This window comes from Haliotis rufescens, unplaced genomic scaffold (assembly GCF_023055435.1).
Source record: "Haliotis rufescens isolate VD_foot unplaced genomic scaffold, xgHalRufe1.0.p SCAF_1, whole genome shotgun sequence".
NCBI lineage: Eukaryota > Metazoa > Mollusca > Gastropoda > Lepetellida > Haliotidae > Haliotis > Haliotis rufescens.
Window position 1 is genome coordinate 42,260,453 of NW_025963779.1, and position 15,489 is coordinate 42,275,941.

Here is a 15,489-nt window from a genome sequence, read left to right on the forward strand (position 1 = left end):
TCCTGCTTCATTGCATTGTATTTGGTGAGTTCTGACAGCACTAAACGAAACTCCTCCTCGGATATCTTACAATCGGCCATTGCTGTTGAAATATGATCCTCAATGCTGTTCAACTTTGCTTCGGCGAGTATCTGAATATTATCATGTTTTAATGCTTTCTTTTGCAACCCACGAGAAATGAATTTTATCGCTATTCCTGCCAGTCCTGAGACTCCAGCCGCTATTTCCATGCCAAGTATGATAGGCGCGGCAATTATAGTTGATAATAAACCAACACCGGCTACACTGAGTCCCATTCCAGCTGTTACAAGCGCGGTGTCAACTCCATCGAGAGCATTCACGGCTCTGCGATACTTTTTCTACAATCCAAGTCTCAACTCCCTCTCCTTCTCTATTTCGATGTTTTATGTCGCTTATTTGATGTAATCGAAATCCATCAATAGTATCCATCTTTTCATTGAGCGCTGGATATAAACCCATAGTGTATATTATTATATCATATAATAGTCTTTAATTGGTCTTGCTTCAATGTTTTGAGAGTATACATCAAACTTATTAAATGTATATTATACGGCATGAATATCTTAGTAAGAGAAATGCTGTCACTTTTAATAATTTGGACCCCTTAAAGGTTTGCAACGGGGGATACTCCCATATAAATAATACTGTAACGTCGACGCTCATGTTTCTTTAGCCATTTAATTGATAGACCTGGTAATATTTCGAAGGCATCTTCTGGTGCATCTCCAAACAAGACTTCAATTATAAGCGTAGAAAGATCAGGTATTGCACTCAAGTTATCTTTAATATCATTGAATTCAGTAACCAAATTTAAACTAACATTTTTTCATGCCGGACGACTCAATAACATATGATCTGGGTTTTCTGGCAGGGGAGAGACTAACACAATTTTTCGTTTTGATGGGATATAAGCCCCGAGTACGATCCCACTATTTATTATCTTAGTTAAATTATGTGCCTTACCCGTCATCACATATGGTGGGGTAATGACGATATTCAGTAGCCACTCAATGTTTGCTTTGATCATAGTCTATTTATTATCATCGTTGCGAGTAAGATTATACGAAGTGTTTTACCGGTACCGGGTTTACCGAATCCTTCTGTGTCTCCGAGATCGGAAAGCGCAATTGTATTACATTGTCTGAGTGTTCCAGGGCCTGATGAATCAACCATTATTTATAATATGGAGTGTCACACTCAAGTATCCTATATGTACAGGTTGGTGTTTTACATCTAATACAGAAATTTTGAGATCTGAAATAATACCCCTCTTTAATTTTGTTTATTGTAATGATGAGAAAGATTCCGTTCTACTGCTATTATATTTTTCTTCTTTGACTGGAATAGCTCTCAGCAGAGTTGAAGGACTTTCTAGTTGAATATTATCCGTTGTACTGATCTGATCAAGATGGATGCACAACTCTTTATAGGGAACTAAATCGGGTAATTTATCTCCATGCCCTGTTTTGTTGGGTTTTATTTCTATTGCTACTCTTCGTCTCCTATTACAAATCCAAGTGTATCTGCTAAGCGCCAGACAAGAACTACTTGATTTTCTCCAGCGCTTAAAATCAGCATCCCATTCGACTCATTTTGTGTGAGACTAACTCCCAAAGGCTTAAAAATTTCATCATTGAGGGAGCATACGCTGTTATACTCATCAGGTATAGTGTGCTCGTCATATCACATTATTTCTCCATATCTGAGTATTACCTCTTGCAGCATTTATATTGGTCCACCGCGGGTAATACGTTACATCGCAGAGGGCGACTTCAAGTTGTCCATCCAAGTTATCTATAGTATGAAGCAGTTGAAAAGACTGACTATTTGTTATTCCTGGGAGTGTAACATACATATTAAATATACAAAGATACTATATCATAACTTAAATATGAAATCAACTTACATTACTAATCAGTCGATTTTAGTAAGTGCCTCTGGTGCTAATCTTTTTGTTTGTGCATATCTTTGAAAAATATAGGTTCACGGCAACTAGCGATAAAATGGTGCACGATTGGTTTCACAATCCAATGCAATTTTGGCAGAACCAGTTAAACATTGTCATATGGTGTGCCACAACAGGATGTGGTGTATCTCTTTATGCCCCAGGATTTGAACTAAATAAGTCTGTTTTATCATTTCACGTGTACTATCAGATTAGATGTATACTTAAAGAAATTAGTGCCCCATTACCGCAGGATCGAGCATGGAATGCATCAAATAATCCGTACAATAGGTGGGCATTCGAACGTATTTGTCAGGAATTTAATGTTTCTACGAGTAAAGATTGGCGTCTGAGTGGAGTTAACCATGGTCTAGGTATTCTGTACGCTGGTGCACACTCTGTTAAAGAAGTCAGCATTGATTTACTGAAAAGAGGTCGGCTTCTTCCGAGCTTTGCTCTCTCAAGTAACGAGTGGAGAGATGATCTTATGAACTTTAAGGCTTTCACCGTCCAAAAGGTTGAGCAACCACCTGGAAATGCTTGGAATGAATTTCTTAATGATAAAACAGAAAATAAATTTACTAACCCAGGAGTTGTAAGAGTTAATGAATCAATAAGAACTTATGTATGGGCAATTCTTGGTGCACAATTGCAAACACGAATGAAAATCTTCGGTTCTGGGACGGCACTCGATGCACAAAAACAGTTTGTTGCAAACGTAGAGGATGCTATTAATTCACCAGTTGACATACCATCTTCTATAAAACGTTATCAAGATGTATTACAGTACATCTACAGCCATCTACTAACACATCTACTGACGCACAACCACATATTGTTGCTAAAAATGAACAACATATCGATGAAAAAACAGTGCTTATAGTAGGTGGAGTTGCGGCTGGTTTACTCATGATTTGGATAAATAGTCTTTAGCGGATACGTACAACAGCCCTGCAATTGCTACGATCAGTGCCCACAAGTTTTGACAAAGCCAAGTGGTGGTTTTAGCTAATAAATTCAAGAGCCAGGAAACAATACTCCCTATTATGCCGGGAAGTGCAGACACAGCTTTACCAGAGAGCTTTCCCAGTGCTTCTCCTAATGCTTTTAAATGCTTTTTTATCCACTCTTTTACACCCTTTTTATCAGTAGGGGGTGCACCACCTCCTGTACCTCCGCTGCCACCGGTTAACGTGAGAGCCAAAGTCGATATAATAAATCCCAATGCAGGTAAAATACTGGCGATAGTTATTCCCTGTTCTCTGAACAATGTTTTAATTTTATCGGCCAGTGTAGTGTCACCATTGAGGACTTGATCGATAGTTTCAGGAATTTGACTGATTTGTGAACGAAGTGCCTTTCTATTACTGGAAGCAGCCTCGAGGCGGGCCGATCTTTCGTCTTCTAAGTTACGCAATCTTTCTGCAACGCGGCGTCTACTGAATTCATCACCCGCCTGTTCAAGTTTTGTTTTCTCATAAGCTATATGCTTGTTCTGTTCGGATAGCTTGGCTATATTATTGATGAGTTCTCCCCGCATTGTTTGCATTGCCTTGTCAAGACCTCGTAATTCCCTAAAACTGAACTCCGAGGATGGTACACTGGCCGTGGAATTATCGTAGTAGGTATCCAAGATTTCTTCGAGTCCGTCTGAGGCCAGCTTTGAGCTTTCTTCCAAATTATCTATGTTACCGAGTTCAGTACGCACAGTCCAAAGAACCTTAGTAGTCTTCGCTGAAAGTTTTTCTCGTGAGTAGTCTACAAAACCTTATTCATCACGAACAATGTTGATGCCATGTTTAGCGGCTATCGTAGACAAGGCTAGGTGCTTACGAGTACGAGAATTCATAAGATCAATATCTGGAGAGCCACTCAATCGCAATATTCCTTTACTATCTATCATAAACTTTGAATAGTCATGACCAATTGGGCTTTCTTTTAAGGCATCGTAATAATCATTAACGGCTGGTTTCAAAAGTTCATTGTTAAGATTTGTAAAGCTGGTTTCATCAGTAGCCTCTTCGATTGTACTAGGGTTATCAAAGTCATCTAGATTAAAATCATCCATTTTTATATTAAACATAAGGTTACATAATTTCAATATAACAATGTCTTCACAATACGGCGCAAGTTAAACCCACAACGTAGACTTCGGGATCCATTAGGGGTCAAAGCAATTCGTCAGTCTGTAACTATAACTAATAACCCTAGTATCATCGATCAGAATCAAACGCTTCTGGTTCGCTTTCCTAATCTCAGCGCACACTATGTGTTAGATCCGGGAACTGTCCGACTAGCATTTACAATTAGTTTGACTTCTGCCGACGTTAACAGGGAGCCTGTTCAGAACATAGGTCGTGCTATCATTGGTAATGAGGTTTTGAGTATTGACGACAGTGATGTATATTTCTGTTACATGGATCTCGGGAGAACGGATAAAGAGCGGGAAAACTTACAATACCAAGGTATTTCTAATCGGAACACATTGAGACTGCATGTAGGTGCTGATAATGGTGATAATACCGTCGTAAAAGATCTCGCTGTTGCCGGCGCATTAGGTAACCGATTCTATATTCTGCTCGACTTTGAATTACTAGATGGTCACATGCCCTTTTATCAAGCATCCCTAGGCGATAGGTTAGAATACGAAATCACTTTTAATGACTATGGCAGAGTAATCAGAGCTGCTGAAGATGCTAGCTATTCCATTGACAATGTCGCACTGAAATAACGTTTGATAACAGATCCTGAATTAGCCAGACAAATTCGTAACCAGTATACCAGAAGTTTAGCCATTTTGTACGATCGCATGTGCTGCGACACTGAAAGATCATAAGGAGCAAAAAAGATACGACGCGGTCGTGAAAGATCTATCTCTCGGGGATGTATTGATGGGTGAATACCTCACCACAAAGTACGCGCTATGGCTCAACATGCGAACCACGGGCGATGACCAACTACACGGTAGTGGGCGGAGAAGAGAAAATGCTAGCGAAGGGATTTTTTTAATCTCATCCCACTGTTGATATGCTTGCATGCCTTGACGATATAGTTGATTAGGCACACCCTCGATAGTCAATTCTACTTTTGTAATCTTGGGGTTGTAGAGCTTCTCGGTATTTCTTGCAAATGCATCAGAGGGGTTTTGAACAACATTAAAATACCCCTTTAACGATCTTGCTGGGAAATTTAGATTGATATTCCACGTCGTATCTCTTTTGTTCCTGGTGATCTTTTGGTGTCGAGCACACGATCTTACAAAATGGCTAAACTTCTGGTATACTGGTTACAAATGTCTGGCTAATTCAGGATCTGTTATCATATCGTACACTAGTGAGATATTGTCAATAGAATAGCTACAATCTTCAGTAGCTTTGATTACTCTGCCGTTGTCATTAAAAGTGAGTTTGTATTCTAACCTATCACCTAGAGATGGTTGATAAAAGGGCATGTGACTATCTAGTAATTCAAAGTCTAGCGGACTATAGAATCGGTTACCTAATGCATCAGCAACAGCCTTATCTCCTACGACGGTATTATCACCGCGATACACGCAGTCTCAATGTGTTCTGATTATAAATATCTTGGTAATGTAAGTTTTCCCGTTCTTTATCTGTTCATCAGAGATCCATGTAAGAGAAATATACATCGCTGTCGTCAATACTCAAAACTTCATTGCCGCTAATTTTAATCGCGATTTTCTTAACAATTGCACGACCTATGTTCTGAATGAGCTCTCTGCTAGCGTCGGTAGAATTCAAACTAATTGTAAATGATAGTCGGGCAGTTCCTGGAACTAAAACATTGTGTGCACCGAGATTAGGAAAGCGAACCAGAATTGTTTGATTCTGATCAATGGTACTTGGGTTATTAGTTATAGTTACACACTGGCGAATTGCTTTGACCCCTAATGGATCCCGAAGTCTACGTTGTGGGTTTAACTTGCGTCCGTATTGCGAAATTATGTAACCTTATGTTTAATATAAAAATGGATGATTTTGATCTAGATAACTTTGATAACCCGAGTACAATAGAAGAGGGTACTGATGAAACCAGCTTTATGAATCTAAATGATGAACTTTTGAAACCAGCCGTTAATGATTATTACGATGCCTTAAAAGAAAGCCCAATAGGTCGTGACAATTCAAAGTTTATGATAGATAGTAAAGGAATATTGCGACTGCGTGGCTGGATATTGATCTTACGAATTCTCGTACTCGTAAGCACCTAGCATTGTCTACGATAGCTAGTAAACACGGCATCAACACTGTTCGTAATGAATTAGGTTTTGTAGATTACTCACGAGAAAAACTTTCTGCGAAGACTGCTGAGGTTCTTAAGACTGTGCGTGCTGAACTCGGTACTATAGATAAAGATAATTTGGAAGAAAGCTTGAAGCTGGCCTCGGACAGACTCGGAGAAATCTTGGATACCTACTACAATAATTCAACGTTACAGGTATCACCATACTCGTAGTACAGTATTAGGGAATTACGAGGTCTTGACAAGGCAATGTAAACAATGCGGGGAGAACTCATCAATAATATAGCCAAGCTATCCGAACTCGACAAGCATATAGCTTATGAGAAAACAAAGCTTGAACAGGCAGGCGATGAATTCAGTAGACGCCGCGTTGCTGAAAGATTGCGTAACTTAGAAGAAGAAAGATCGGTCCCCTCGAAGCGGCTTCCAGTAATAGAAAGGCACTTCGTTTACAAATAAGTTGAATTCGAGAAACTATCGATCAAGTCCTTAACAATGATACTACACTGGCCGATGAAATTAAAACATTGTTCAGAGAACAGGGGATAACCATTGCCAGTATTTTAACCGGATTGGGATTTATTATATCGACTTTGGCTCTCGCGTTAATGGGTGGCAGCGGACCACACACACCATCCACACCACCTACTGATAAAAATGGCGTAAAAGAGTGGATAAAAAAGCATTTAAAAGCATTAGAAGAAGCACTGGGAAAGCCGCGTCTGCACTTCCTGGTATAATAGGGATTATTGTTTCCTGGCTCTTGAATTTATTAGCTAAGACCGCCACTTGGCTTAGTCAAAACTTGTGGGCACTGATCATAGCAATTGCAGGGCTGTTGTACGTATCCGCTAAAGACTATTTATCCAAATCATGAGTAAACCAGCCGCAACTCCACCTACTATAAGCACTGTTTTTTCATTGATATGTTGTTGATTTTTAGCTGTAATATGTGGTTGTGCGTCAGTAGATGGCTGTGAAACATGTGGTGTCTGTGAATGTTGTGGTGACTGTGGCTTGAATATTCCCGTTTCGCCTGCGTTTGTTTGCGTTATTAATTCGGTATTAATATCTGAATTTATACCTTTTTTTTGTTGATCGGAAGCAATAACAATTTTATTATTATAACCAATTACTTGACCGATCTCAAGTTCCATATTACTCGGAGACATGTATAGTCCCTGCGCATAAATGTAGTCTACTTTGGATTCAGCGTACTGTAATACATCTTGATAACGCTTTATAGAAGATGGTATATCAACTGGTGAATTGATAGCATCCTCTACGTTTGCGACAAACTGTTTTTGCGCATCAAGCGCCATACCAGAACCAATAATGGACGTTCGTGTTTGTGATTATGCACCGAGAATGGTCCATACATAAGTTCTTATTGATTCATTAACTCTTACAACTCCTGGGTAAGTAAAATTATTTTCTGTTTTATCATTAAGAAATTCATTCCAAGCGTTTGCGGTATCGTTCAGTTGTACAAATTTTGTAACAATATAAATTAAACCACTCTTAAAACTCATAATATCTCCTCTCCAATCGTTACTCAAAAGTTCCCAGTCTTTATACCAATGATGGGTTTTTAGAAAAAAAATCATACATTCTTATGTAAAGTTTGCTCGTATGCAACAACTTAAACGCATTAAACGGACCTTTGTTAACTTCTTTAAATAAATCATCGCTTTCTTTCTTGACACTTATTTTCCGTGTGTAAGGAACGCCGAAACTATGGTTAGTTCCTTTAATACGCCAATCTTTACTCGTAGAAATATTAAATTCATTACAAATATGTTCGAAGGCCCTCTTATCGTATGGATTATTTGTGGAATTAGATGCTCGATCCTGTGGTAATGGTGCACTAATATCTTTAAGAATACATCTAATCTGATAGTACATGTGAAATGATAAAACAGACTTATTTAGTTCAAATCCTGGGGCATAAAGAGATACACCACATCCTGGTGTGGCACACCATACGGCAAAGTTTAAATGGTTCTGCCAAAATTGCATCGGATTGTGGAACCAATCATGCACCATTTTATCGCTTGTTGCCGTGACCCTGTATTTTTCAAGGATATCAGGGAATTTAACAAAAAAATGAGCACCAGAGGCACTTACTAAAATCGACTGATTAGTAATGTAAGTTGATTTCATATTTAAGTTATGATATAGTATCTTTGTATATTTAATATGTATGTTACACTCCCAGGAATAACAAATGGTCAGTCTATTCAACTGCTTCATACTATCAATAACTCGGATGGACAACTTGAAGTCGCTCTATGCGATGTAACATATTACCCGCGGTGGACAAATATAAGTGCTGCGAGATATAATAATCAGATGATATTAAGTAAATTAGATGATAAAACATTTACATTACACCTGATGGGTATTACAGCGTGTGCTAACTCAATGATGATTTTTTGTCTGACACAAAATGAGTCAAATGGGATGCTGAAATTAAACACTGGAGAAAGGCAAATATTTCTTGCCCCGAACATAGCAGATACACTTGGACTTGGAGGCTCAATGACAGTAATACCACCCAACGAAACACAGCAGGGAGAGAAATTACCCGATTTAGTTCCCTATAAAGAGTTGTGCATCCATCTTGATCAGATAAGTCGGCAGATAATATTCAAATCGAAAGTCCTTCAACTCTGCTAAGAGCTATTCCAGTCAAAGTCAAAATATAATAGCGGTAGAACGGAATCTTTCTCATCATTACAATACAAAAAATTAAAACGGGGTATTATTTCAGACCTCAAAATTTCTGTATTAGATGTAAAACATCAACCTGTACATATAGGATACTTGAGTGTAACGCTCTATATTATAAATAATGGTTGATTCATTAGGCCCTGGATCGCATAACCTTAGACAATGTAATACAATTGCGCTTTCCAATCGCGGAGACACAGAAGGATTTGGTAAACCCGGTGTCGATGGCAAGTTATACGCTTTACACTTATAAGATAATGTATACATTCACAGGTAATCTAAGATTTAAGCGATGTCGACGTTAGTAGACTCAATAAAAACTCTTCATACCATCTTACTTGCAACGATGATAATAAATGGACTATGATCGACGAAAAAATCGAGTGGCTACTGAATATCGTCATTACCCCACCATATGTTATGATGGGTAAGGGACATCAATTAACTAAGATAATTAATAGAGGGATCATACTCAGGGCTTATATCCCATCAAAACTAAGTGTGTTAGTCGCTCCCCTGCTGGAAAACCCAGGTCATATGTTACTGATTCGTCCGGCAGTAAAGAATGTCAGTTTAAATTTGGTTACTGAATTCAATGATATAAAACAGAACTTGAGTGCAATACATAATCCTTCTACTCTTATTATTGAAGTCTTGTTTGGGGATTCACCAGTAGATGCCTTCGAGATATTACCAGATCTATCAATTTAATGGCTCAAGCAACATGAGCGTCAACAGTGCAGTATTATTTATGTGGGAGTATCACCCGTTGCAAACCTTGAGGGGGTCCAAGTTAATAAAGGTGATAGCATTTCTCTTACTAAGATATTTATGCTGTATAATATACATTTAATAAGGTTGATGTATACTCTCAAAACATTGAAGCAAGACCAATTAAAGACTTTTATATGATATAATAATATACACTGGGTTTATATCCGGCGCTCGATGAAGCATCTGAAAAGATGGATACTGTTGATGGATTTCGATTACATCAAATAAGTGACATAAAACATCGAATAGAGAAGGAGAGGGAGATGAGACTTGGATTGTAGAAAAAGTATCACAGAGCTGTGAATGCTCTTGACGGAGTTGACACTGCGCTTGTAACAGCTGGAATGGGACTCAGTGTAGCCGGTGTTGGTTTATTATCAACTAAAATCGCCGCGCCTATCGTACTTGGCATGGAAATAGCCGCCGGAGTCTCTGGACTGGCAGGAATAGCGATAAAATTTATTTCTCGTAGGTTGCAAAAGAAGGCATTAAAACATGATAATATTCGGATACTCGCCGAAGCAAAGTTGAACAACATTGAGGACCATATTTCAACAGCACTGGCTGATTGTAAGATATTCGATCAAATTCTCTTAAGACCAGGGTATTAGCAAAGACGAGAAAAAAAAGTTCATAGAACAGGGGAGACAACAAGCGCATCAATTGTTCCGTGCCAAAACCAAAGAACTGGTTGGAGATTAAAAATAGATTGCTTGATCATGTTGGATCACACCACAATAATTTAGACGAGTGCTTACATAAGTATATAATAATGGAGCCAATCAAATGGCGAGAATTACCACAGGGTATATATTATATCAGTGATGTCAAACCTACCAAATACGGTCATCAATTGTTTCTTTCCAATTTCGAAAAAGAGTATATAGTCTGGTCTCCTATAGAACGAAGAACTTAGTAAAAATGTTGAATATCACTTTGTTCAAAATAATGGTATGCGTATGAGTAAAAATAATAGAGAATATTTTCATTACAATTTAGTTTAGAGTCATGACGATCGTGGAATAGCATCATCGTTTTTTCATAAAAAATTCCATCTGTAGTAGCAGTATAGATATATAAATCTGGCTCCAGTGGGGTTGCGGCAGAACCCCCATTACCTATACTACTCATGTTTTATTGACTGACTACATTGCATTATTTAAATCCCTGATGTATGATGAAGCCTCTCTGACACTCCCAGACATTCAACCCCAACAACAATATTTTAGGTGCAAACATTAGGGGTGAAATGATACATCGGTGCACCGTAATTTCTTATGGGATGAAACTAAATTACTTACTACTCGTTTAATTACCACCAGTGTCTTTGTCAGTCAAATATAGCAAAATGTGTCGTAATGAGCATTTCAAGTTCACTACTAAAAATAGCCGCTATGAACATGTGTCTGCAGTTAGCTTTTCCTTTTGAACTAGCTCTGTCAAGTAATTTCTAGTCATGACATTTCAATGCAATTTGAAGTAAATATGGGTATTGTGACATGCATCATATTGAGTCCTATGTGTCGCACCTTGACTTTGTAGTATCTTTTCACCCCTATTAAACATTATTCCAAGGTGTCATTTCACCTGTTGAATAGAGTTGCACCCGACTCGCCTAAAAAATATATATAATATTTTGGTATGCGTTTGGCAAATATAACTTAGGTTAGGTCTAATGATCACAATTACTAGTATATTCATACACAAGTATGGAAATAATATAAAAAAAACTACGTATCATCCATAGAATTTGTCTTCTGTCATATTTACATTTGCACTTCATGTTGAGTCAGTGAGTCAGAGCCCAGTAGGTTACGCTATTGGGACCGAGGCTACAACACTAACATTTAGGTACATTATGTGTATAAAATGCATTACTATGTATTTCTGATAGTTACATACTTATTCTAAAATACAAAAAACGACCGTAGTTCGCGCAAAAATTTTTTGGGCAAGTCGGGTCAAAATCTTTTTAGGCGAGTTGGGTGTATCCCGTTGAATACTTTAGGGCTTAAAAAACATCCCTGGCTGGTACCTGTGCTACATCTGAAGTAATCAAAAAGTAGGACAGTTCATACCCTTTCTTAGCACAAGCAGATAGCTTTGAAGGCATAGCTGTTATGTGTGTTCAAAATCTCTCAAGTGAGTCCATTAGTTTTCAGTTTAAACTGAGCCATTTAATAATTTCACCTAGGGCAAAACTGACCCAATATGTTCAAGAACATAGCCAGCAACACACAACCAGGTGTTCTTGCGTAGGCCTTAGTATCACAACAACACCATAATAGTATCAATCTCACCTCTGCCCAACGTATAGACAGCATACAACAAATACTGTCGAATGCATGCGCTGCCTTCAAACAAAAAAACAGTTCTTTCGGTTGTGTGTACGATGTTGCAGTGACTTTCGACAGATAAGACTTGGATTTTCTGTACAGAGATCTGTGCCAATGTTTGAAAGACGGAAATGTCTTGGGGAATTCCCCTTTCACGAGTGCGCATGACATAGACTAGTTGACGGCTACCTCTGCGCAACTTTATCTCAGCAACACGTATGGCAAGCTCCTCACAGCGACAACCCATGATATTAGAGCCGGGGGGGCGGGGGGGGGGGCAGCTTAAAACTCCTCCCAATGATCTGTAATCTCCACACACAATGAAAAAGCCACGCGATGTTGAGAGTTTTGAGTATTTTTTTTACTAAATATAGCTAAGGTGGTTCCCGGCTCCCTATGCGCGTCGTCAACTTGCGCCAAGCTTGGAGCCGGTATAAGCTGGTTCCCACAGGCCAAAATTAAAAACACTCAGCGTGTTTATTTGACGTCACATCCGTGGATTTTCAAAAATAGCTACGCTAATGCCGATACAGGGGAGCGACACACCAGTAAAAAGCGTGTCATCGCTCGTTTGCTGTGGAAAACCAAAATCTGATGGCGGGCAATTTTATTGGGTGGAAACTAGACCAACAAAATCAACTGAGAACAGTCTCGCCAATCTTTTAGAGCGTTACGGCGGATTAAAAGTGGTTCATGGGTTAATGTGAAGAGACAGAAAATTAAAAAAAATGTATTTCTGAAATTCGATGATTTTGTTTGCGTTTGTATGTTCCCATAAATCTAAAACAATTAGATCATGCCCTCTAAATGGTTAAAATAGCTGCAAAGTTATTATTGTTGACATATTTATTTACAAGAATTCATTTCTATATTTTTTGCGGATTTACACAAAGTGTTCCAGCTTTTTCGTTTGCAAATAACTCCATAAACTAAATTATTGAAGTCAATTCTTAAATAATCTTTGTTCCATTGACATAATGTAGAAAGCTATCACCTTTCATGGATAGTTAACAAACTATTGGTACCCATATGTTTAATGTTGTATCTGCTAGAAAATGTAAAGGGCAACTTCTACCATACCACTACTGTACAATGTAACTGTCAAGTCACTATTCTTAGATGCGTCGAAAATCACACAGGGCAACAAAGTCCAAAGAACAGTTAACGTAAATATTATATAAAACGTAATCATCTAATAAATATATTGCAACCACATACGAGTCATACTACGCATTTCTATTTTGTCAGAAGAGTCACATCAGATCATGGACCTATACAAGTCCGTGATCAGATATATATTATTCCTTGTTTTTTAAATGGAACGCCAACCCACTTAAACATAAACATGTTTGACGTCATTGAATGGAAAGGCAAAGTTAGAATATTTTCAATGCGACATTTATACTGTATGCGTGGCTCTACATATGTCGACATATATAAATTTCCTATATGCGTATCTCGTTCGAATACCTGAGAATATTATACTCGCTCAAAGTTTTCTGACAAGTGTATAATAAATATTTTTCTCGCATAGCACAATTTGGGAGGTGTATTCGAAAACCTGCAAAATGTTCATGCAAAGAATACGCTAGACTATGTTTACTATTATTTCTCTTACATATTGATATCATGCACGTAAAATGCATGAAAAAAATAATTTTTGAAATTTAATTTCCTACAATTAAGTACAATTTAAAGTTGAAGGTCTTTCCTGCACCAGATGGTGGCACATCTAACAAAATGACTTAAAGTAGTTTGTGACTTACTTACTTACTTACTTTGGAGATTTAACGTGCGCTTTCCGACTGATGCGTATTTCGCACACGGTAGTTTGTGACACTACTGTGAGGCTTTTGTAGAAGGGTAGCGCTTCGTCTAAAAATAGCGACCAATGAAAAATTACATAATATAGTGTATGTATAATATTTCTAAGGCGTTCACAGCCATCGTCTCATTGGCCTGTACCCGCTCCTATATTGTGATATAAGAGACGGGGCCTAGCTTAAAATATAGCCTGCGGCGGCGCATTTTATAGCAAATATTCTCATGAAAACTGGTTGCTTGTCTTTGAGACACGTGACCTACGGCAGGGATCGTCCTCACGAGAATTTGTGGAACTGTATGTGCTCCCCCATTCCATTCGTGACCAACTTGTGTTATTCCGGGACAAGCCGAATAGAGTTGAGTCTTCTTGCAGGTTACGGAAAGGGACGAGTGGTGACGAATGGGTGCTCCCCGACTCACCGTTATTGACCTTTTTCACACTTCGCTACTTCCGGTTTGAAAGCGAGGCTTGGAGAGCAGAAGGGGAAGGCTGGATAGCACAAGAAACACATGGAGATGTCAACAAGGCACGCAATCGGGACAAACTGTGACAATTCAACCATCCCGGTTCCTTTATCGTAAGTATTGAACATTATTCTTATTGACAAACTATTCTACTGTTATCTGGTCTCCTTACCGATATAAATTTGAATCTGGCCGCTCTGTTGTGATTTCAATTTAAAATATCCATGACCACCTGGTAACTCCCAGTGCAGTTTATGGTAGCTGAACAGACTTAATACAAATGCTACTGAAATCCTGTAAAGAATAATTCATTGTTTACACACCATTAAGCCAAACTATTTATTGTGAGTTTAAATAACTTTGCGGGTTGTATTTGAAGTCAAAATATTGACCTTTTGACCATATCTAGATATATGTCAGAAACTAACTAAATTGATATGTTGATATAATGTATCAAATTGTAACCTACTGAGAATTTACAATCGTAACAAATCAAAAGTTTGCATCAGTTGCGTATTTGATGTAAATTGTAATGGACTCAAATGCATTCCAATAAAATATTAGACCTCTCGATCTACTTGTGCTGTTGTGATTGTGAACAGTTGTTATTTTGATTGTCAATGTTGACAGATTAGATAGCATGAGGTGTAATATTTCAACTGAATTATTACATAAAGGGTGTGTAAATATTTAAAGTAAAGTACAGTTTGATCTGTAATTTTGGTAACAATTAATATTTCTACCAAAATGATATTTACTTTACTGTACCAATTTACCGTATTCGACGTAATAAGCGCCCAGGGCGCTCTCAAAATTAAAAATAGGGGGCTCTTGTTAGAATATTATTTTGATGAAAAAAACAGAGTTGAAAGATAAATTCCGTGGTTTATGTTGACAGCCTGAAATGTTTATATAAGACAGATATATTTTTCCAGAATTTAACTGCCCATAATTAAGGGTGCATATAACACACGAGTACGTATTATACACGAATAAATCGGTCGTGTGTACATTGATCAATCGGAAGGAGTGCTAATTGGGATTGTTCACTAGCCAATATATTAGCAAATATCGCCGTGGGCGCTTATTAGAGCGGGGCGCTTATTAAGTCGAATACGGTAATCATGT

At 38.1% G+C, this 15,489-nt stretch overlaps 1 protein-coding gene across 2 annotated transcripts in view; it reads right to left on the reverse strand.

Moving 5' to 3' along the window:
- Positions 1-12,252, reverse strand: part of LOC124118013 (dentin matrix acidic phosphoprotein 1-like) — a 397,126-nt gene extending 384,874 nt beyond the window's left edge. The window contains exon 1 of one of the 2 annotated variants that reach the window (XM_048396585.1): positions 12,037-12,252. In XM_048396585.1, coding sequence (XP_048252542.1) covers positions 12,037-12,083 — 47 coding nt within the window. In that variant the 5' untranslated portion in view covers positions 12,084-12,252. The remainder of the gene's footprint in view (positions 1-12,036) is intronic. The other variant, XM_046480046.2, reaches the window with a different exon arrangement.
- Between the last annotated feature and the right edge of the window lie 3,237 nt (positions 12,253-15,489).